This window comes from Lepidochelys olivacea (genome assembly GCF_965140295.1).
Source record: "Lepidochelys olivacea isolate rLepOli2 genome assembly, chromosome: 4".
Classification (NCBI taxonomy): Eukaryota; Metazoa; Chordata; order Testudines; family Cheloniidae; genus Lepidochelys; species Lepidochelys olivacea.
Genome location: NC_140414.1, coordinates 63,980,693 through 64,004,729, shown reverse-complemented (window position 1 = coordinate 64,004,729; position 24,037 = coordinate 63,980,693). Strand labels below are relative to the sequence as shown.

At 37.1% G+C, this 24,037-nt stretch overlaps 1 protein-coding gene across 2 annotated transcripts in view; it reads left to right on the top strand.

Moving 5' to 3' along the window:
* Positions 1–24,037, top strand: part of LRBA (LPS responsive beige-like anchor protein) — a 560,210-nt gene that overhangs the window by 417,417 nt on the left and 118,756 nt on the right. For both annotated transcript variants that reach the window (XM_084626698.1, XM_084626699.1), the window contains one exon: positions 12,923–13,075. In XM_084626698.1, the coding sequence (XP_084482824.1) occupies positions 12,923–13,075 (153 nt within the window). The remainder of the gene's footprint in view (positions 1–12,922; positions 13,076–24,037) is intronic.

Below are 24,037 nucleotides of genomic sequence, written 5' to 3'. Positions count from 1 at the left end.
TCCAGACCAAAAAAATACGTTGTGACTCTTTCTCTCAAAACTTCTAACTCTGACCATGAGCAGCTGAAGTTTTATAATTATAGTCATACTTGAAATAATGGAGTGAGAACTTTCAAGGATCCTTCAATTAAAGACCTCCGGGGTAGGGTTTCTCAAGCTGTAGGTCTTTGGAGACTGTGAAAAAAGTACATTTTGAAAAAAAAAGTCTGTACAGGAGTCCTGTAATGGCACATCCATTTAAGACAACCATGTTGCTGTAACTTGAGGGCCACAGCTGGTAGAAGATGTGTGCATGCTCTGCAAGCTGCTAGAGCCTCTGCAAATAATAGTATGAAATTGGCAGCTGTATATGTGCCTACATGTATGCAAAACAGTATAGGTCAAAAATCATCATTGTGGTAGACAAAGTGCAAGTAGCCAAACACATAGAAAATATGTCACCAAACTAAAACACTGGATGTGTTGGTTATAATAACAAAGCTCCATGGACACTACCGAGACTTCCATGATGGTAGTCAGTAATTGCTAGAATTTATATAACCCTATGTTCAGTGTGTGTTATGTCTCTCTCTTTCTCTGTGCTTGTTCTGCAGAGAATAAGGCTTGGTTTACAGTACCAATTTATGCCAGTATAACTATGTCGCTCAGGGCTTAGAAAATCCTGAGTGACAATAGTTATATCCACCTAACCCCCAGTGTAGACATCACTATGTCAATGGGAGAAGCTCTCCCGTCGGTGTAGTTAGCGTCTTCACTAAGTGCTACAGCCGTGCAGCTGGGCCGCTGCAGCACTGTAAGTGTAGACAAACCCTCAGTTCGTTACAGCTGCCAACTAGGGGGCATAACCCTTTGTCTTAAGCTATAGAGGCTCATGGCTTAGCTTTGGAGGTAATGAGTTCATTCCCTGATAATGACCAAGATAATAGCCGTTATGCTCGGTTCTGCTGGGCACTATACCGGAAGCCAGAAGACCAGGGTTTATTATTCACAGCTCTGCTATTACTATTGACATCTGTGTTACCATTGAGCAAACTGCTTTTAACCGCACAGTGCCTCAGTTTCCCCAATTGTACAAAGAGGATAGTGATACTTCCTTTAGAGTGCTTAGCGATCTAGGGGTGAAAAGTTCTATATAAAACGACTGTATTATTTTTTTTTCATGAAAAGGACAATGGAACATTGCTCCAGTGATGGCTCAGAAAAAAAAATACAAAATGGTTTTACACAGGTTCAAAACCATATTATCTAGAGTGTCTGAAATGCTCTCTGCTGAAGATATGAAGCCTTCCACATCACAATCCAATATCTACTTGCTGAGACCTTTAATAATTCATCTTGGGTGGCAGGCTTAATCTAATTTACTGACATCCTTGGGCACCTAAATGAGCTGAATTCTTCTCTAGAGGCAGAATAAAATATATTCTGTTTATGCACAACAGGGAGGCACATCTATAAGAAAATGTAGAAGTTGGTCTTTCCACGTGCAGGAAGGAAACTTGGCTTTTTTTGTTCTTGTTTTGTGCTATGAGGGAGCTGAAGAACCATTTGGGAACCATTAGAATTTATCTGGTGTGGGATGATCTTTAGATAATCCACAAAGGGGAAAGAGATGGATTAATAACCCCTTCATCCAACATGCTGTTCACTTGGCAACACTGACTGGGCTACTGCAAGACAAACCTGTCCTGGAACAAGATCCTGCAACTTAATTTCTCTAGATAGCCAATGTCCGCTTAGTTTCTGTCTCTAAAGGAGTGCCACTCATCTTTAGTTGCAGAAGTCTTTAAAGTTCTTATTCTACTTTTGTCATCATATCTTTGTATCACAACCTGCTGCTGATTTAAAAATTATTGTAGGTTATTTTTTGCTTTCAGAATCATGGGGAACATCTTCCAGTAGCAAAACAATCTTATCCATTACAATGAATTTTTTGTATTTTAATGATTTGGGGCTTCCTTTCTCATCAAAATTTACTTTTCAAAACTTCATAATTAGGTGCTATTCTGTTATGATTACAAATTTTTTCTCATTCATGGTTAAGGTTAATCTTGGAGTTCATTTTGTAGCTTGGAAGGAGATCACTTGCTTTGAAAACTTGAAGAAACCTGTCTAGCCCACTGTATTAACAGTACTGAGGTAGCATACTGAGGTAGCAACTTTTGTCTGGGTCAAAAGTTAAGTTCTTTAAGTTCTTCCATTGTTTCATCTTAGCTTTTGCTCAGCCCCAAGAAGCTCTGCCAAAGTCTTGGTAGTGCCGTTGGTGATAGGCCTAAGAGGTAAAAACAACCTACAGTCTCAGTCACTCCCTAAAAATTAGCATTTTCTGGAATTTCAGTCAGGAGGTGTTAGACATGAACAGTAAATTAATTAGTTTGTACTGAATGCACACAGACACTATCAGTGAAGTGTCCTTGGTTTTGCATTTTGGCCTTTGATTTCTACATTAATGTGTTGTGTTGGGACTGGATGGTGCTCCGAGACCTGCTGCCTCCTTTTGCTTGATCCCATATATGCATGAAAAATTAGGCTATTCAGAACTTAAGACATCCTTATAATGCCTCATTGCCCTTATCCTAGATTTCTGGATATGATAGCCTATGTTCATCTGGATTTCCTCATGCCCGTTCCAAGTCCTTTCAACTGTTCCAAGGATGGTCTGATTGCTGAGACCTCAGATGGTTGCTGAGATCTTAGAGGATGTATGAGGAGATGGGAGTACCAGGAAATGTTGCTTTTAAGTCACTTCTATATGAATATTTGTTGCTAAATGATACTTTCCAAAAGAGATCTTGTTACTCACATATTATTTGTAACAGTTCTTTCATTTTTTTATTTGGGTCAGATAAAGCTATTAGGGTACAACTGACTGCTAGTTATACATTCATCTGTGATGTAGGCCGCACTTCAAGCCACTGGGAGAGGCAACTCCTTTAGCAAGATTCACCATTTAATCTTCCTTCTCCCCTATTAAGCACATAAAAATCTGATTTCACTTGTAGTTTAATCATTTTATCTGCAGTTTGTCCATGGATTTTAATCCCTAAAATTTTCATGTTCATGTAAATTGCCCTTCTGGTATTCTTTGGACTCTCTGTGAATAAGAAGCTTCATAGTCTAGAAGTGACAAGGCTACCAAATTTATTTTCTCATCACTAATTATTTTCAAAATCTAATTTAGTCCACTTTTAAAATGACATGGGGAAAAGGGCTGAAATTATATATTCAACCTGTTTTTGTATTTTTGCCTAGTAAGTGATTAGCACTGCATAATTTTCTCATGCATCCTCAGTAAATCCTACAGAATAGAGTAAAATATTTGCATACTCATATAACTGGTGTTGGCTAGCAGTGTTTAACTGCTAAGTAATCACCTCTTAAGTACATCAGTGTTGAATGGAAATTTTCATCCAGTTCTTATTAAAAGCATAGCAAACCATTTATCAAAATACATATAGTACCTTTGTATACATTTTGGTTTTGTATAATTTTCATTAACATAATTAATATGTTAATATATAATTTGTTTAAACTAACAAATATCCAGAAAAAGAATCCCATTACATAAAAGAGAATTTCAACAGGATGACAATCCAGTGATAAAGTTAATTACTTTGTTAATTAAATTAAGACCTTGAATGGAAACCTGATGAGAATTTGGGGGGGAGGGGGGAGGGAGAGAATTTAGTGCAATTTGTTGAGAGAAATAACATATGTTAAGAGCACAACAGCAAACTATCCCAATGCAAAGGAAATATAGGAAGAATAATGAGAGGCCAATATGGCTCCTTCAGGAGCTCTTTAATAGTCTGAAAATCAAAAAAGAATCCTATAGAAAGTGGAAACATGGGCAAATAGCTGAAGACAAAAGACTAGCACAAGCATATGTGTACAAAACGAAAAAGGCTAAGACACAAAATGAGTTACACCTAGCAAGGGAAATAAAAGGCAATACAAAGAGGTTCTATAAATATATTAGGAGCAAGAGAAAGATGAATGAAAGTGTGGTCCACTACTTAGCAGGGAAGGAGAATTAATAACAAATAGCATCAAGAAGGCTGAGTTATTTTATGCCTGTTTTGCTCCAGTCTTCTCTAAAAAGATAAATTATGACCAGATATTTAACACAATATTAATGAAAAAGGGGAAGGAACACAAGCCAGAACAGGGAAAGAAGAGGTTAAATAATATTTAGGTAAGTTAGATATATTCAGGTCAGCAGGAACTGATAAAATGCACAATAGGATGCTTAAGGAACTAGCTGAAGCAATCTCAAAACCATTAGTGATTATCTTTGAGAAATCATGGAGGATGGGTAAGGTTCCAGAGTATTGAAGAAGGGAAAACATAATACTTGTTTTTTAAAAGGGAAACAAGGAGAATTATAGAACAATCAGCCTAACTTTGATACCTGGAAAGGTACAGGAACAAATTATTCAATAAGTTTATAAGCACCTAAGAGAAAATAGGATAATAAGTAACAGCCAACATGGATTTGACAAGAACAAATGATGCCAGACCAACCTAATTTCCTTTATGGACTGGTTTACTGCCTTGGAGATGGGGCAAGATACAATATATCTTGATTTTAGTAAAACTTTTGACACAGTAAAACATGATATTCTTATAAGCAAACTAGGGAAATATGGTTTAGATTAAATTACCATAACTTCGAAGCACAACTGGTTGGAAATCCATATTCAAAAAGTAGTAGTTAATGGTTTTCTGTCAAACTGGGAGGACATACCTAGTTGGATTCTGCGGGGGTCTGTTCTGGGTCTTATACTAATCAATATTTTCATTAATGACTTGGATAATGGACTGGAGAATATCTTTATAAAATTTGCAAATGATACCAAACTTGGGAGGAGTCCCAAACATTTTGAAGGAAAGGATTAGAATTCAAAACAACTTTGCAACTTGGAGAGAATTGTCTGAAATCAACAAAATGAAATTCAATAAAGACAAGTGCAAAGTATTACGCTTTGGAAGAAAAACATAAAATGGGGAATCACTGGCTAGGCAGTAGTACTGCTGAAAAGGATCTGGGGGTTATACTGGATCACAAACTGAATATGAGTCAGCAGCGTGACGCAGTTATGAAAAAGGCTTATATCATTCTGGGGTATATTAACTGAAGTGTCATATGTAAAAAACAGGAGGTAATTGTTCCTCTGCACTCAGCACTGGTGAGGCCTCTCCTGGAGTGCTGTGTCCAGCTCTGTGTGCCACACATTAAGAAATTGGAGAGAGTATAGAGGAGAGTCACAATAATGAAAAAAGCTTAGAACACCTGAGCTATGAAGAAAAGGTTTAAAAAAACCTGGTAAGTCCTGAGAAAAGAAGACTAAGGGGTGACCTGATAACAGTGTTCAAGTATTTTAAGAGCTGCTGTAAAGAAAACAGTGATCAATAATTGTTCTCCATGTCCATTGAAGATAGGACAAAAAGTAATGGCCTTAATCTGCAGGTTAGATACTACAAAAAACTTCCTAACTATAAGGGTTGTTAAGCTCTGGAATAGGCTTCCAATGGAGGCTGTGGAGTCCCCATCACTGAGGATTTTAAGAACAGGTTAGACAAACACCTGTCAGGGATGATCTAGGTCAGTGGTTCTCAGCCATGGGTACACGTACTCCTGGGGGTACGCAGAGGTCTCCAGGGAGTACTCAACTTATCTAGATCAGTGTTTCTCAACCGGGGGTTGCAGCCCCTATGGGGGTCACGGGATGGGTTTAGGAGGATCACAAGTGCAGGCTGGCATTAAGGGGTGGCAAGCAAGGCAATTGCCTGGGGCCCCATGCCAGAGGGGGCCCCCCAAAGCTACGCTACATGCTTCAATCCTGCCACTTGGGGCTCAGGCTTCAGACAAAGCTCACAAGTGAAAAATAGGCTCAAGTATCACACTGAAATGTAAGTAACAATATTTCTATTCCAATTGATTTATTTGGCAATTATATGGTAAAAATGAGAAAGTAAGCAATTTTCAGTAATAGTGTGCTGGGACACTTTTGTATTTTTGGGTCTGATTTTGTAAGCAAGTAGTTTTTAAGTGAGGTGAAACTTGGGAACAAATCAGCCTGAGAAATCAGACAATTCAGCCTGGAAAGGCTGAGAACCATTCGTTTAGGCCTACTTGTTCCTGCTTCTGTGTGAAGGGATGGACTAGATGACCTCTTGAGATCCCTTCCAGCTCTACATTTCTGTAGATATGTAACAGAAAAGATATGATACTGTGGGTACTTAGAGACTAATTGATATGGCCAATTGATATGGAAGAAACAGACATTATATGTAAAGCTTCTAAAGTGGTATTTTAACCAATTGTACCAACTGCACCATTTAGGTCCTTTAGCAAAGGAAACAAATCATGGCAATGAGAGTGCTGGGCTGGACTTATAGTGTGCATTTTGTAGCTTTTATTAGTGCATTTTTGGCTGGCGATAGTAAGACCTTTAATATTGCTTAAAGGGACTGTGAAATAGTTTAGGTCCCAAATTTGGTCTCTTCTAAAATTTTTTTTAGCTGGGGATTTGACTCACTGATTCTAAATACCTTTACAGTTCATCTGTTTCTCTTTCAAAATACACTACTCTTATCATCTAGAAATCAAGGACAAAATAAAACAGGGCTTCTATAAGATGTAACAGATTGCATTCTGTGTGTCTTTCTGTGCTCTGTAGCATATGTTAAAAAACAATTCTCAGTGCTCAGCTGATAATCCTCATCGATGCTGCTTCATAATAACAAAATTAAAAAAGCAAGTTTCCTTAGAAATCAGTGTTGTCCATTTGGGAAAAGACAGTTGTTAAAATAGGTTGCATTCCAACATATATGGAATTAGGAAATCATTGAAATGAAAATTCCTGACACAGTAAGCTCTAACATCTGAAGTCTATCGTGGAAAGGCCTATTTAAATACTATGTGCTAGATTCTATCACTTTACTCATATTGAGTAACACCTGACTCTCTCAGTAGTTCATTGATGTCAAAAGCACTAAAAAAGGAATGAGACACTACTGAATGTAAAAAGAAAAGTAGTATTTGTGGCACCTTAGAGACTAACCAATTTATTTGAGCATAAGCTTTTGTGAGCTACAGCTCACTTCATCGGATGCATTCAGTGGAAAATACAGTGGGGAGATTTATATACATAGAGAACATGAAATAATGAGTGTTACCATACACACTGTAAGGAGAGTGATCACTTAAGGTGAGCTATTACCAGCAGGAGAGCCAGGGGAAAAAACCTTTTGTAGTGATAATCAAGGTGGGCCATTTCCAGCAGTTGACAAGAACATCTGAGGAACAGTGTGTGTGGGGGGGTGGAGGAATAAACATGGGGAAATAGTTTTACTTTGTGTAATGACCCATCCACTCCCAGTCTCTATTCAAGCCTAAGTTAATTGTATCCAGTTTGCAAATTAATTTCAATTCAGCAGTCTCTCCTTGGAGTCTGTTTTTGAAGTTTTTTTGTTGAAGAAATGCAACTTTTAGGTCTGTAATCGAGTGACCAAAGAGATTGAAGTGTTCTCCAACTGGTTTTTGAATGTTATAATTCTTGACATCTGATTTGTGTCCATTTATTCTTTTATGTAGAGACTGAATGTAAGAATGGCAAAATTTACCCTGTAGAATTGATTTTCATTAAAAATGATTTCACTGTTTTATTCCTGTTTCTAATCCCAGAAAGTATTTTAATAAAGAAAATGCTTGAAGTGATTTTCAAGATGAATATTTAGGACTACCACATGAAAATAATCAGACAATTTTGCAGTCCCCTGTGAAATCTTACAAACAAAAGAAGCATCAAACAACTCTATAGTAATTTTCATTCAATAGATAAATAAAATGCTGTTACAGTTTAGTGTGGAAGTTGCCCATTTGGTGTGAAACTCTGGGGGTGGGGGGGAAGGTGAACCAAATTTAGGTCCCTGTCACATGTAGGTGTATGCTAACTTCGATCCCATGAGTAGTCCCACTGTTGTCAGTAGAACTACTCACATGAGTAAGTGATTGCAGGATCAGGGCAATACTGTGCACATGCTATGATCCTTTTAAGAAAAAATAAATGTAGCATAAACAATGTTTTTGAACTTACTTTCAGTCAGAAGTAAATATTTATGGCCAAGTAAGAAGTGCTCCAGAATAGGCTTCTAGTAGCAGCACAAACAATGCCATTAAAAAGTAAAAAGAAAAGGAGTACTTGTGGCACCTTAGAGACTAACCAATTTATTTGAGCATAAGCTTTCATGGGCTACAGCTCACTTCGTCGGATACATTCAGTGGAAAATACAGTGAGGAGATTTATATACACACAGAACATGAAAAAATGGGTGTTTATCATGCACACTGTAAGGAGAGTGATCACTTAAGATGAGCTATTACCAGCAGGAGAGTGGGGGGCGGGGAGAAAACCCTTTGTAGTGATAATCAAGGTGGGCCATTTCCAGCAGTTAACAAGAATGTCTGAGGAGCAGTGGGGGGGGGGGGAGAGAGGGAGAGAATAAACAAGGGGAAATAGTTTTACTTTGTGTAATGACTCAACCACTCCCAGTCTCTATTCAAGCCTAAGTTAATTGTATCCAATTTGCAAATTAATTCCAATTCAGCAGGCTCTCATTGGAGTCTGGTTTTGAAGTCTTTTTGTTGAAGAATTGCCACTTTTAGGTCAGAAATCGAGTGACCAAAGAGATTGAAGTGTTCTCCGACTGGTTTCTGAATGTTATAATTCTTGACATCTGATTTGTGTCCATTTATTCTTTTACGTAGAGACTGTCCAATGTACATGGCAGAGGGGCATTGCTGGCACATGATGGCATATATCACCTTGGTGGATGTGCAGGTGAACGAGCCTCTGATAGTGTGGCTGATGTGATTAGGCCCTATGATGGTGTCCCCTGAATAGATATGTGGACACAGTTGGCAATGGGCTTTGTTGCAAGGATAGGTTCCTGGGTTAGTGGTTCTGTTGTGTGGTGTGTGGTTGCTGGTGAGTATTTGCTTCAGGTTGGGGGGCTGTCTGTGGGCAAGGACTGGCCTGTCTCCCAAGATTTGTGAGAGCAATGGGTCGTCCTTCAGGTAATAGCTCATCTTAAGTGATCACTCTCCTTACAGTGTACATGATAAACACCCATTTTTTCATGTTCTATGTGTATATAAATCTCCTCACTGTATTTTCCACTGAATGCATCCGATGAAGTGAGCTGTAGCTCACAAAAGCTTATGCTCAAATAAATTGGTTAGTCTCTAAGGTGCCACAAGTACTCCTTTTCTTTTTGTGAATACAGACTAACAGGGCTGCTACTCTGAAACCTATTTTAAAGTACTGACCTTGCTAAGGAGGCCATCATCAGAAGTGTAAAAATTTGTAAGCGTGATAAGGATGTAAGTATTGTCCTTTAACATGCCTCAGTTGAAATTATTTTTAGGTGCAAAGATGCCAGATTCTCTGTTGCCCTGCATTGTGTGTACTCCTTTACACCAGTGCAAAGTGACAGTAAAGTGGGTATAAAGTACTACCAAATCTGAATGGTAATTTACAGCTACTTTGCACTCACTTTGCCTCTGTGTAAATGACACCAGTTGGTTAGGGCAACAAAATCAGGCCCCTGATATTTAAGAGAGGCCTTTGCTTGTTATAAAGAAAAACAGCTTTACTTTGGTACTGTAGAGATCTTCCTGAAAACTAGTAATTGAAGTTATGAAATCATTTATATAAAAGGTTTTTTAATTGGGGGAAATTAACAGAAGTAACTGATTGTTTTTAAGTTGCTACCTTTCAGCATAGCATATTTCTGCATAATTTAATGAAAGCCATGTGTATTCTACAAAGCCAAATGTTTTCTGATCTTGCAGAACCAAATGAGTAGTTGTGTTTTTATATATTTAAAAAGTCATCAGTCACATATGTGATGAGCTTATGTTTAAAATATTTAGCATCATACTATGTGCTAATATTTGCGGAGTAAGTTGATGTATTTCTCTGCTATTGAATTAATAGTAGCCTTTCTTTCTTTATGTGAGATGTAAAATGATGAAATTGATGAAACTTTGGTATTAGACCTCTTTCATTTAACTTTGCTACAACTCCCTTCCTTATTTGTCCAATTAACTGGTTTCAAACTTCTTCTTATCAGGTACTTGTGAGGCATTTGGTATACAAGCTCATTTTTACCCTGCTTAGTTAATTAAGGTGACTGTAAACAAAAATATGTACAATTCAAAGTCATGCAGTGTTTCACACAAGGATGGAGGTGATAATAGCTCAATTCCTGCTAGATCTTTCCTGTCTTTGCTCTGCTACTTCAGACTGACCTTGTCCACAATCTGATGACCTCCCTATTGCACTCAGCTGTTTGGAAAGCTGCTCTGCCATAGCTAGCCCTGAGGGGGTATCTGGGAGACCACTGATCCATTGACCCATGTCAAGACTGGATTTCAAATCTGATCTACTTGGGCCTCTGACATAGCTACACACAGGGGTCCACTGCGCATAAAAGCCAACAAAACAGCCTGTATTTTTCTGCTGGTTAAGTGGCATGCAGTTTCCACTTGTTACACGGAATACCAGTTTTACACTAGTCACTTGCTGTGAAATTAATTTCCTGAAGCAATTACTAATATTGATCTGTTCCATTCAGAGGAGGGAATTCTCCAATTTAGCAGCATAATTTTTTCTAAATCTATCCAATTATCATCTTTACTTGCTGTGTTTCCTAAGACTGAATGTTAATGTCCCCTATTAAAAAATACATCAAAGGCAAAAAACCCCATAATTTCTACATAGGCATTGTCTAAATAAATGTAATGTTTGCATCACCCAGTTCAAATTACAAAAATCTGGAAATAAAAAAATTAGTTATGGTTCTAATAGCAACATTAACTAGACCACATTGTATACATCCTACATATTATGCGGTAAATATATATTATAGAATAGACCGCAATATACTAAGTTACACATTTAATTAAAAAGGAAAAATATATATTACATATATGCAGTAGGTTTGCAGTGTTGTTGTAGTCATGTTACTCCCAGGATATTGGAGAGACAAAGTGGGTGAGGTAATATTTTTTACTGGAGTAAACTCTAACATTTGCAATAATAATAATAATAATAATAATTTGCATCCGATGAAGTGAGCTGTAGCTCACGAAAGCTCATGCTCAAATAAATTGGTTAGTCTCTAAGGTGCCAAAAGTACTCCTTTTCTTTTTGCGAATACAGACTAACACGGCTGTTACTTTGAAACCTAAAATTTGCAATAAGGTAACCGTACTATTGAAATTTAACTTTTCCTGACATTATGTGTTTAACTGGGCCCTTAATGTTCTATTGTCTGCTTTAAATTTCCTTTTTTAAAAAAAAGTGCCTCTTAATACTAAAATTGTTCCAATTAAGCTTAGAAATTCAAACTTCATTAGCTGTGTGTGCATGATTGTTTTTCTGAAAAATTCCTGCTGTTGTAAAAAATTCCTCACTGTTGCAGCTCTGCTAGTGAGAGCAGTAGTGTAGGCAGGCCACTGCTGTGTTAATCACTGTGTCCTAATCTCACTCAGAGCAGATGTACACAATGATAAAACTTCTAGGTTCAATCTTGTAACAAGCTCCATGCAGGTAGACCCCTTCACTCCCACGGGAGCACCTTTGACTTCAGAGGTGCTCCCCCTGGGTGTAGTGGTCTGCCTGCATGGAGTTCATTGCAGAATCTGTCTTGAATGTTCCAGGTGTTGCCACCACCAGTTGAGTTGTACTGGAGTGTCGAATACTTAACAACAACAACAACAGACTTTTTGACTTGTCACCTTTGTTTGGTTGGAGTTAGCAGGATTTTGAAATGGAAAAAGAAATAGAGGGCCTGATCCACTACTGCATTACTCTAGTTTTAATCTGGTATAACTCCATAGATTTCAAACTTTACAGAAAATTTACTTTTGAGCAGGGACCAAACATGGATAATTTCAGCCCAAATGGTGAATGCTTCAGACAGTATGTGTGAGTGAATGGGATTATTACCAAGGCTATGATTCTGTCACAGAGGTCACAGATTCCATGACTTTCTGGGACGTCTTCTGGGGCAGGGCTGGAGCAGCTGTCATCCTCGGAGCAGCGGCTGCCAGAACAACTGGCCAGCGGCCAGCCCCGGGGCTGCCACCGGAGCAGCAGCCAGGGTTGGTTCAGCCCCTCTGGGGCTGTAGTAGTAGTAGTCGGCCCCTGTTGCAGGAGCAGCTGGTGGGGCTGGAGCAGCTGCAAGCCCCAGCAGTACTCTTTGTCCCCCGGCTGCCTCCTCTCCAGGGAATTTTTTAGTAAAAATCAGGTACAGGTCTCAGGCTTCCATTAATTTTTGTTTTTTGCCCACAATCTGTCGTGACTTTTACTAAAAAATATCCATGACAGAATCGTAGCCTTAATTATTACTGTTTTGCAACATTATAACAATTATAACAGGCAGTGCTTGCCTGCAGTGTTATGATTACCCTTTGTACACTTAGTAGTTATTCTTTTAAACATGGGGATTAATATGCAACTTGAAAGGAGCTATTTTGTCTCAGGTTTCAGCCAAAATTTGTTTGCACCATGAGGTCTTAATTTATTCCTCACCTAAATGGTTTTAAAAGATTGTCTATGAATATTTCTCAGATAAACCTGTAACCAAAAACATTTTACATATGTTTTTTAGTCAACAAAATATATTGTGAAATATTTCTTGAAAAATGCTCCCTTCCATTGTGTTAAGAGCATGATCAGGGCTTCACAAACATTTAAAGCCTCTTCAGATTTGGAAAGTAATGAGAGAGGATTTCTACCTGTGAGTTTTTAATGTTCTCCGTATTGCACTCTGCCCCCCATCATTAATTCTTTATGTAACTGTGTTGTATGTTAGACTTTACATCATGATATTGTTTTTCCTTTGTATACAGGAGCTGATTCCTGAGTTTTATTATCTCCCAGAGATGTTTGTCAACCTCAACAATTACAATCTAGGTGTGATGGATGACGGAACGGTGGTATCTGATGTTGAACTTCCACCATGGGCCAAAACCCCAGAAGAATTTGTTCGCATAAACAGGCTGGTAAGATGGCTATCATCTGTTGTCAGTTGAGGACCAGGTCTCGCAACTTCTCTACTAAAATACCTTATGACCATTTGTCCTTGTCCTCTGTGCATAGATAGAATTTGCATTAAACTATTATTGAAAATGATAATCTGATGCAATATAAGGGAGTAATGGTTTCTTACAAAGGGGTGAGGGGGAAGACTTGTCCTCTCACTCTTCACTTTAAACTTTTTGTACACTGTGAAGATAAATATTTGCGTGTGGGGGGGGGATATTGTAAAGAAAAAGTAGAGTAGGGGGTGGCTACATAATTCTTTTTTACATTCAAGTCTTGTATACCTTCAAAAGACTCGATGATTGAAGGACTAATGAAATTGTCCTATCACAAGAGACTGAAAATTGATTGATTTTCATTCAAGGAGGCTGTTTAAAATGTATATTTTTATTGGATTTTTTTTAACACTTATTTAACTCTAGTGTCTAATGAACCTTTGGGAGAAGTGGTGTCTTTCTTAAAGAGTCAGTGCCCCCACCCCTTCCATTAAGGGAGTGTTTTTCAGACATTTGGAAGCTGAGCTGCCCTTCAGGAAAATAACACCAATCACCCCCCTCACCCTCTTGTAATTGTGACATGTGGTTTTAAAGGCCTACACATCTTAATTTATACATTGTCTATGTCCCACCTCTTCCCCCTAATCCCTCCCAGGGAGTCCTTCCCTCCTAAATGTTGGGAAGCCCTGGTGTGTTGGTCTTCATAAAATAGTATTTCCTCTCTTTCTTATATGCTTGGAACAGTGAAATAATTGAACAGAGCTATTTTGAAAGTAATATCATTGTTTTCTGAGTTTAGCACCCACTGAAATGAACGGGGCAGTTCACACCTCAGAGCTATTGTTTCAGGCTCTCTGCAGACTCAAAGGTCTCTCCAACAGCGACATACTTTTTTTTGCCAACCATAACATATAGAAACTTTTAAAAAATAAATAAAGCTGAGCATTGAGGTAACAACTGATAGTCTGTCCATGGCCCACTCAGCTATTCCTTTGCAACCCTCATAGAAAATATTTAATTAAGATATGAAATCCTACTGTACACTTCAGAGATGCTAAAATGTCTTCGAAGGAGATCAGGAAACACCAGACTTGACCTTCCTAATATTTCTTAGGTTTAAAAAACAAACAAACAAACCAGAAAGAATACATTTATTCTGTTGTTGAAGGATAAACTTAAAACCTTTTCTTCATGACGAAGCTAAAAAGGCATACATAATTAACCTTTTTTACAGGTTGTCTTAAAGCTTTTTACTCTGTTGCAAAAGAATTTATTCAACAGAAGTTCCTCTCTTTAGCAATTGGTCATTAACTGTCATTTTATTTGTGAGGTAATGCTATCATCGCCTTTGGGAATACTATTGGGTGTAGGCTTGGTTCTGTGTATGGTTGGGGTAATGGAAATCAAGAATATTAATGCTTGCAATATTTATAGGACAAGTTATAAAGATTTTGAATTTTAAAGTATTCTAGAACAATTCAGGTGTATTCTTTTAAGGGAAAGTACATGTGAAATTGATCCAAATTAAGATTAAAACATGCACAGACTTCAGATAGTAAGGCTACTACCTCTTAAACAATGCAGGTTCAAGTGCAACTTTGGGTATTACAGAGCTTGATGAAGTTTGGTGAATTATGAATATGATATTCAGACTCTTTGAGTTCAGCATGTGTTGATGATTCAACACCCTTCTAAGAACAGAAAACACCACTGCAGACTTGTTCAATGTAATTTAGCATCTTGATCTGCTCACAGCAGTATTTTTAATCCTTACATATACTATGTCCATCTTTCTGTCATTGTCCACACTAAGAAAGTTAAGACCATCAGTGGAGGCTGTAGTACAGACAGGCGTTTTTACCACCCCGTAATCTAATCTTGCACAATGGAAGCTGTCTCTCCAATGGCAAAATTAAGAACCACAATCCAACACTCTAGCTCCACTTGTGGCAACAATTCTGCCTTGTCCACTGCTAATAGGGTTGCACCAGGGATCATTATAAATCCTAATTTTCCTGCTGGGGACATAAACAGTACTCCCCAACTCCTTTCTCTTTTCCAATATTCCCATACCCACTCTTTCTTTTTTCTCTTCCTTTCTGACCCCAGCATCCATTTTTTCTCTCTGCCTTCAGGACTGCCCTTTCCCCCGCTCTTTCATTTCCCAAGGCTGTTGCTAATAACCTCTGCCTCTTTGCAGTTCTACTTGATATCTCTCACTTGTGCTATATTCTCAGAGGAAGTGCCTGATCAGTAGGAAGAAGATGCTTTTTAATTATTTGTGTTAAACTCTTGGACACTAAAGTAGTATCCCCTTAGAGCTATATCTTATATAGTAATACACTCAGTCTGTATTCTAAGTAGTAGTATTTTTCTTTATCTACTTAGGATCTACATAGTAAGTGTTGCTTTATTTTGGTACTCCTTGAAAGATCATTTCAGAAAAAAAGAACTAGAGTGAAAACCATGTTTCTTATTATATAACGAACTGTCTACTAAGCAGTAACATTATTTCAGGTTTGAAAGGGGCAGCACTTTCCTAACCTTGAATCATTTGCACTTTCAAATTTTAAATTACTTTAACTCATAGTTTAAATATTTTTCAGATCTTAAAAATTACTTAACTATGTTCTTACAACTCTAGATTATTGTTCAGATGTAAATATCTAATTTTTGTTTTTCACTTGGTTTAGTTTTCAAGTAAATGTTCATTAATGAAAGTGACTTATTAAAGTTATTCAGTTTAGAAAGGTTTTATGTTAGTTATTATGCTGTCCATCTTAATATCTGGCACGTAGGTAAAAGTTGCAGTATTAGTAATGCATTTATTAATAATGAAGATTTTCATTCCACGTTTTTGTCCTAAACTAGTTCTTTCATTAAGAGAGAAAATGCAAAGTAATTATTAAAAATAAGAATGTTTTGCTCAATAAAACTTTTTTTACCTGAAGATATAATTTTGAAAGTATTTTATAATTTGATGCAGTAGAGTATTTTTGGTGGCATAATCTCATTTTGGGGAGGGAGAAAATAGGGACTTGAAAAGCAGCACCATATAAAATTTCTTTGTTCAGAGCTTTGCTTCTGATAATAGCCCTTCTGGCCACACCACAAATCCCTGCTAATATTAGTGTAATTCATAAACAAAGAAAGTTTTGAACAGCCCTTCAGTGTTAAATTAAAGCCCTTTACTAACTAGTCAACGAACTAGTTTAAGCTGGATGTGTACAACAAGTAAATTTAGTCTGCCTGTAAGGCTTGGTTCCGTCGTGAATATTTTTATGGGCAGTGCCATTAGTGATCTTCTGTTTTACAGTTGAATAAAAACCATCAATTTGTATGCGAAAATACTAAGATTAATTTTCTTTTTAATATTTGTGGGTTTAGCATGATGAACAAAATGGCTATTTTTAATTAGAATAAGTATATTTACTAGCAGTCACCTGAAACTCAGTGCCTCAGAAATATTATTAAAAATGGTTGTTACAATACAGCACTGATTCATTTACTATTCCTTACAACTTCCTGTATCAGACTAAATTATGATTATAGTATTGTAAGTGCTCTTTTTTGTAAGCTATCACACACAGATTTTTTCCTCTTGCATTTCAGTTTACCTTTTCAAGACCACAGATTTTATGCAATGATTGGAGCTCATGAAATGCATACTGCTTTGATCTGTGACCTTTTTGTGGTGCTAATCAGGTTTCTGATATCATTATACCTTGCTCATTAATCATATTTCCTGCAGCCCGTCAGCCAGCCAGACAGCCCAGGCCCCTGTTTTCAGCCCTGTGTTGGCAGGTTTCTGCTTTTCCAGATTATTACAGTGTGATACTTTGGCTTCTCATAAGCAGACCCACATCAAGCTGTGTGCTACAATTAAAGTCAGATGGTCCTCAGGTTGAACAGGGATATAGTGTTGCAGCTGTCTGTCTTCCTGGAACAGACCAGTACGAGGAACAGATGATATGTAGGTCAGTGCATAATAACAGATTGTACACTACTGGGTCAATAGCAGGGGTTCAGAACATTAATTGACTGACAAACTTATTTAAAACTGATTCCCAACCTCTTTTAAAACTGTATATAGGATGTATTTTAAATAGAATAGATTGCATATGTGGCTGTTTTTTCTGTGTGATATTGGGAGAAAGAGGAGTATGGTGGATGGATAATACTACATTTTGATTGATGCAGTGTCATACAGTCAGCTAAATGAGTCTAATAATGTAGTATAAACTACATTTTAGAATTGTAAAATACAGTTTTTACTTGTAAGTTTATTTCCTCTTCATATCTTGTATAGTTTGACAACAGAAAGCATGAATCACAATTTTTTGGTAAAGAAGACTTTATTTGATCAAAGTGTAATAGTCTTTCATCAAGCTGAAAAATAAATTGTTTTTGTTCAGTCTTCTCCCCCCATAGAGGGAATACAAATGTACTTGGCTAGTATTTTTCTGGGGTTTTAGATCATTTATTTAATTTAACAGTGTTTAAAATGTGGTCTAGTTTTCCTTGATCCTGTGGAGTAGTCACAATTTTGTGTCTAACAGTGGACTGCTATTGTAATATTATATCACATCAGAAATTCAGAATTATGACTTCACTGATGCACCATAGATGTGATAGATGACCTGTGAAGGATCAGGACCAAAAAAATTAGGAGACACATCTGAAAGTTAAATGGACTTCAGTTTTAATCAGATATCATTCAAAGTTGTCCCCAGTATTTAAGTCTCTCTGTAAAGCTGAAAGAGTAATCATTAGTAAAGTTATGAACCTAATGTGTACTGTGCAAAATATTATTTAAATATTCAAACTGATTTAAAGCTTGTTGCATATCCTTAGGAATAAAATACTTATAGTTCATCAAACTTTAGCAGTACTTAAAGCCATATATTAGCGCCTAAAATATTTGAAAATGTTTTCTTCAAAGTGAGTGAGGTAATATCTTTTATTAAAGCGACTTCTGTTGGTGAGAGAGAGAGAAGCGTTCGAGCTTCACACAGCTCTTCTTCAGATCTGACAAAGGTAACCAGTGTCACAGCAAAATACAAGATGGGACAGATTATTAAGCATAAGGGGTTAACACATGTCGTACCACAGGTTTTGCATTTGTTGTCCTGGAAAAACCTGCAGACATATTTTTACTGCTACAATGATCAACACTCGCCACAACACACTTTCAAAATCTATGGGTTCTACACATTCCTATCACAATACGTGGTGTAAATCAGCCAGTGCATTAATGTCCCAAGAACAACTATGCGAGTGAAACCAGATAATCACTATGCTCTAGAATGAACTCACACAGAAGAATGATAAAAGACAAAAATACCCTGTCACTTGTGGCAAAGAGGGATTCTCTCGTCAGCATAGGTATTCCATGTCCTCAAGAGAAAGTAGCTAGGTTGATGGAAGAATTTTTCTGTTGACCGAACACTGTCTATGCTGGAGGTTAGGTCAGCTTAACTATGCCACTCAAGGGTATGTTTTTTTTCCTCTTCCCTGAGCAGCGTAGCTGGGTCGACCTAACTTTTATTGTAGAGCTGTCCTAAAAATCATGATCTCAACAGAGACACTGGTTTTATAGCTCATTATAACCATTTATAACCCTCCTTTGTCCTATGACTGCAGAGCTGTGTATTGCCCACTTCATTTTAATTGGTTCCTTGCAACATGTGTTAAACCCTTATGCTTAACAATCTGTCTCACCTTGTATTTAGCTGATATTCTGGTTACCTCTTTTAGGCCTGAAGAAGAGCCCTGTGAGGTTTAAAAGCTTGTCTCATTCAACAACAGAAGTTGGTCCAATAAAAGATATTACTTCAGCCACCCGTGTCTTTCTCATATCCTGGGACTAACAAAGTTACAACAACACTCCAAACAACAATGGAAGATAATTAATTTCTTCAAGATACACACATGTAATTGCCAGCTGCAAACAGTGCATCAGTAATAAAAATACCAACAGATTTTTAAACAATACTCAGGGTTATCATTCAAATCAACGAAAACCAAGAAATACAAAATGAAGGCTGTCATTTCATCACTAACTTAACTCCTTCACAACATTGAACTATGTGGGCACAACCATGCAAGGAAAGGAAAGAATGTTGCCTTTAAATAGGCATCAATTTAAAATCTAATGAATGTCAAAAAATAATTTAAGGGTATTTTCATGTATTAAACATACTCCTGAATCCCCCTACGGTTTTTTTTTAGGTCTTCTATTTTTCCTACTCGGTTTGTTGAGTGAAAGACTTTTGCAAACAAGGGAAGTACAAAATAATCAGGAAAAAAGAGACAAATCTTTTAATATCTTTCAGTTATAGTAATCTCTTAGTAATAATAGTGTGTAAATATTCTCAGACAAAACTGAGATATTTAAATTGAAGGTATCCTTTTAACTACCGATTTCCTGTTGTTTGTTTGTTTGAGTGTCTTATAAATATGTAAACAGTCATGTGTTATAATTGTTTTATAGTTGTTATTTTTCCTTTAAATTCACAGTTTTTCTCTTGTTAAAATAACTGATTACACTACCCTACTAATGTTAACTTTGGTAGAAATTTTCAAGGCCCTGCCTACTGATCAGATACCATACTTGAGCTGTAGCTCACGAAAGCTTATGCTCAAATAAATTTGTTAGTTTCTAAGGTGCCACAAGTACTCCTTTTCTTTTTGCGAATACAGACTAACACGGCTGCTACTCTGAAACCATACTTGATTGGTCATGATTTTCATAAGGAAACCAGAAACCACAGTAGCAGGGAATCAGTGATTTTATTATTATTGTACATTAAGAGTAATGCTTTGCAAATGCCTTCTTCATTAAAATAACGTACTTCCCAGTGGTACTTTGGGAGCAGTTATACCTACCATTATTATAAAGGTAGATCACCTTGCTCCAAAATGGAGAGAATGTATATAATCTTTCAACTAGGAACTGATGTCCAAAAAGGCAAGATTTAATTTTGGTGTATTTTATAACTTCTGAGGAGTTTGGTTTTTTTTAAACTGACTGGCCCTGATAAGTCCAGGTTTGACTTGTATACCTTTGTGCGTTAGCTGAATTTTAGATCTTGCTGATAAATAAAACTGTTGATCAACTGGTAATATCCATAAATCCAAAAATTTCTATAGCACCCTCAGCTTTTTGATGATTAGAATATTTTAGAAATAAAAGTATTGTCAGAATCAATTGTGACAGCTTTCCATAATATGTCTCAATTTAAGTATTTTTAGTTTATTACAGAATTATTCCTTTTGTAAATTAGTAGTTTAACCATCTTGTTCAATTTTGTTAAAATGTCAAGCAAATTATAAAAATGCTGGTGCAGTTCTACAATCATTTTGAGTTAGAAAGCTGGTGAGAAGAACAAAATAGAGCTTTGACTTGCCCAAACACACATCCTAGTGGGGGGGAAAAATTGGTATTATAAAGCACTGTTTAGTAAAAAGAAGTCCACAACAAAAATTAGAGAATAATTATTGGTCAATGTGGTGCATTGTTCCTCAGTGCAGGTTACTGTGCTTCATTCCAGAAAACATTAAACAGCCAACAGTCCTTGCCAACTACCATGGCAACAATACTCAGTGCTGCCAACCACAAAACCTGTTTGGTTTTTTGTGTCTTCACTCTCCCTATCCACAGGCAGTCAATTTGTTAGAGAACTGACAGACATTTTCGAGGCCATTATGCTACTTGCAGCCTATAAAAATTCTTGGTACTTGTTGAGTTAGAGAACAGAGATACAGAATAATCTTAAGGTTAAGGCACTAGACTGGAACTCTGGAGGTCTGGGTTCTGTAACTGACTCAATCGCTGTATTCTATTCCTGACTTAGACCAGGACTACACTACAACTTTGGTTGATACAAATTACATCGCTGCACATCTGCCGAAGTTAGTATATTGCTCAGCTACTTGCGTCAGTGCTGAACATATTCCCTGGAGTGGTTACGTCAATGCAAAGTGCAGTGCATCCACAGGTAGGTATCCCAGTGTACTCTGCACCGCTGTCCAGTGCAGTGCCTTTTGGGAAATGTTCGCAATGAGTTATGGGGTAGAAATGAGTTTCTCAGTGATCTCCTGGAGCTAGATGTCAAGTTCCCAGCATGCAACTTTCTCCATCACTTTTAATGACATCACTATCCCACTATTTTCAAGCCTTTTTTAAAAAAAAAAACAACAAACCCACGCAGCACTTTTTGCTGTCCTCCATCTCGGACAGAAGCGTGGAGCCTGCAGAGCTCTGCACTAGACACATGAAGGCTGCAAATACAGGATGCAAGATTTTCCAGTCTTTGCAGCCCGCAGGAGGAAACACAACAAAGGGGGACATAGTGATTCCTTGGAGTACAGATTACTGAGGGACATAGCAAAAGCCAATTCAAGACAGACCATGGTGAAAATGGGGAGGAGTTTCATTACCAGTTCTTAAATTTGATGAAATGGAAAGTAGGGATGCATTGTTTAGGTGTTATGTCCGTTTGTATTTCTGCAGATAGGTGATTTCATATGGCTTTTTTGTTTTGAAGCTGTCATCTACATGCAACATGAGGGCTGAGGGGGGACAATATCTGTAAACTCTGTAAGTGTTTTAATGGTATCAAAAATCACTTTGTGTTTCTAGACAACATATAGAGAGTCTGTAAACAAAAGAGTCTGTTTACATATATAGTGTACACTGTCACAAAACACGTTTTTAAAGTTTTAGCACACTGATTGATGAGGTATCTTAAAATAGTAAACTACATTTATTTGACTTTGCAGTGAGGCTGTAATTTTAACAAAAATAAGTTATACAAGAGCTATGTTCATTAATCCAAGGGGAAAAAGGTCTTCTGTGCTCATTACAGCTGAAGGAAAGTTGTACAGCCCAAACATGCAAGATGCTGAGCATCTTGTGCTGTATGGAAATCAATAGGAATAGAAGGTCTGCACATCTTTCAGTATTGAGCCCCTAATCTCCATGAATCTTGTGTTTTTGCATGTTTTTAAATGTATCAATAAAAAGGTCCCATTCAAATTTTGAGTACATTTCATAATCTTCCTCATACAATATTGTGTACACCTGGGAAATCTTGGCAGTATTGTGAAGAGATTGTACATTCTGAAAGGGAGATTTAGAGAATGTATAAAACATTTTAAACTTCACAGAACTGTGTTTTCTTTCTCCCTCCCAGCAGTTAAAGCTTTAAACTGCTCTTTAGTCCAAGTCTGATGACCAATTACAGGAAACCCTGAGGCTATGTCTACACTTAAAATGATACAGTGGCACCGCTGCATCTACCTCATTATAGCACTTCAGTGTAGACCCCGTCTCGGAAGGGTTCTCCTGTTGCTGTAGTTAATCCACCTCCCCAAGAAGGGGACAGAAGAATTCTTCCATTGACCTAGCGCTGTCTACACCCAGCGAGGTCAGCAGAGCTACATCTCTCAGGGGTGTGGATTTTTCATGCTGGTTTGTGTTTTCAGTATAGACCAGTCCCATCCTTAAATCTTCGCCAATAGGCTTGTCTATACAAGGAATTCATGGAGAAGTTAGTATGAAATAACAGATCTGGCCATTAGCCTGAAAAAAGGAAGGAAAATGTAGCCTTATTTAAATACCTTGAGCACGTGTTTCATATTGGATATAAATGTAGAGTAATGTTATTGAAGCAGTAGAATTACACTTGTGTGAAACTTTTGCAAGTGAGAGTAGAATCCTGCTGTATAGTTTGTATGTATTTTAAATTTATTATTTATTTTTAAAATTTATTTTTAATGTATTAGGCATTGAGGTAGGACAGTGCATCAACATACGCAAAAGAAAAGCAGAGTAGAAATGTTTCCCTGAGTAATTTGATATGCAACCCATTAGTGAGAAGATCTTTTGGAAGTATTGGAATAAATAAAAGTAGTTTAATTTCTCTGTCTATTTAATGTTTGTATTTTTATACTATATTCTGTGTGCATATGAATTGCTTACTTTTATTTTTCTGATTTTTCTCTTTGCATCATAGCTAAGATATCAGGCCAGAAGTTTACCTCTGTTCAGATCTCATCCAGTTAAATATTCCTTTTTAAATTTTCAGATGAAATTATTATTTTTTAATATTATTATTATTGACTAAATTTAATTGTTTCTCTCCTCTCCCATCAGATTAATGAAGATAGTAATACTGTGTTGATTCCAGTCAGAAATCTGGATAAAATTTACTGTTTCATTTTACTGTTTTAACCCATCAAAGTCCCATAAGAATATAACTTTTAAAAAAATAGTGTGTTCAAACCCCCCCACTCCCCTTTGGTTTTCATTTGCAAACACAGCAAGAAGCAGTGTTCTTTTGGTATTTTAAAATGAAATTTTAAAATGAAAAACACTGCAGATATTCTTTTAATGGGGCAAAATTAATCACAACATAAAAGGAAAAAGTTATTCTTCTTTGAGTGCTGGTTTCTTTGTGTATTTTGCTGTGGATATGCATGTGCTCCATGTGCCAAAGACCGGAAGATTTTTACTAGCAATGTCTGTTTGTCTGCACATGAGCCTTTCTCCTTGTGCTCCAAACTCAGGGTATAAGGGGTGGTGTGGACAGACAGCTTCTCTAGTTCCTTTCTACTGCTGCAGAGTCTGAAATGGAACCTCTCAGGTCCACGGAGTTGCTCTTCAGTGTTTTCTGTAAATATAGTTATTATTAGATAGCTTTTATAGTGTTAGTTCTTAAAGTTTCAGTATCTCGTTAGTTATTTACAATTTGGGCTTCCCCCATCCTAACCATGTATCTCTCTTCTTCTCTGCATGAGTGGAGATAGATATATGACTCCAGAGGACCTTATCATCCCTCTGGATCCAGAGTGCCTCATTTTATAGGACCCTGGCCTTACTAGGAGACCCAACACCATCCGTACAGGGTTGGTACAGCAGAA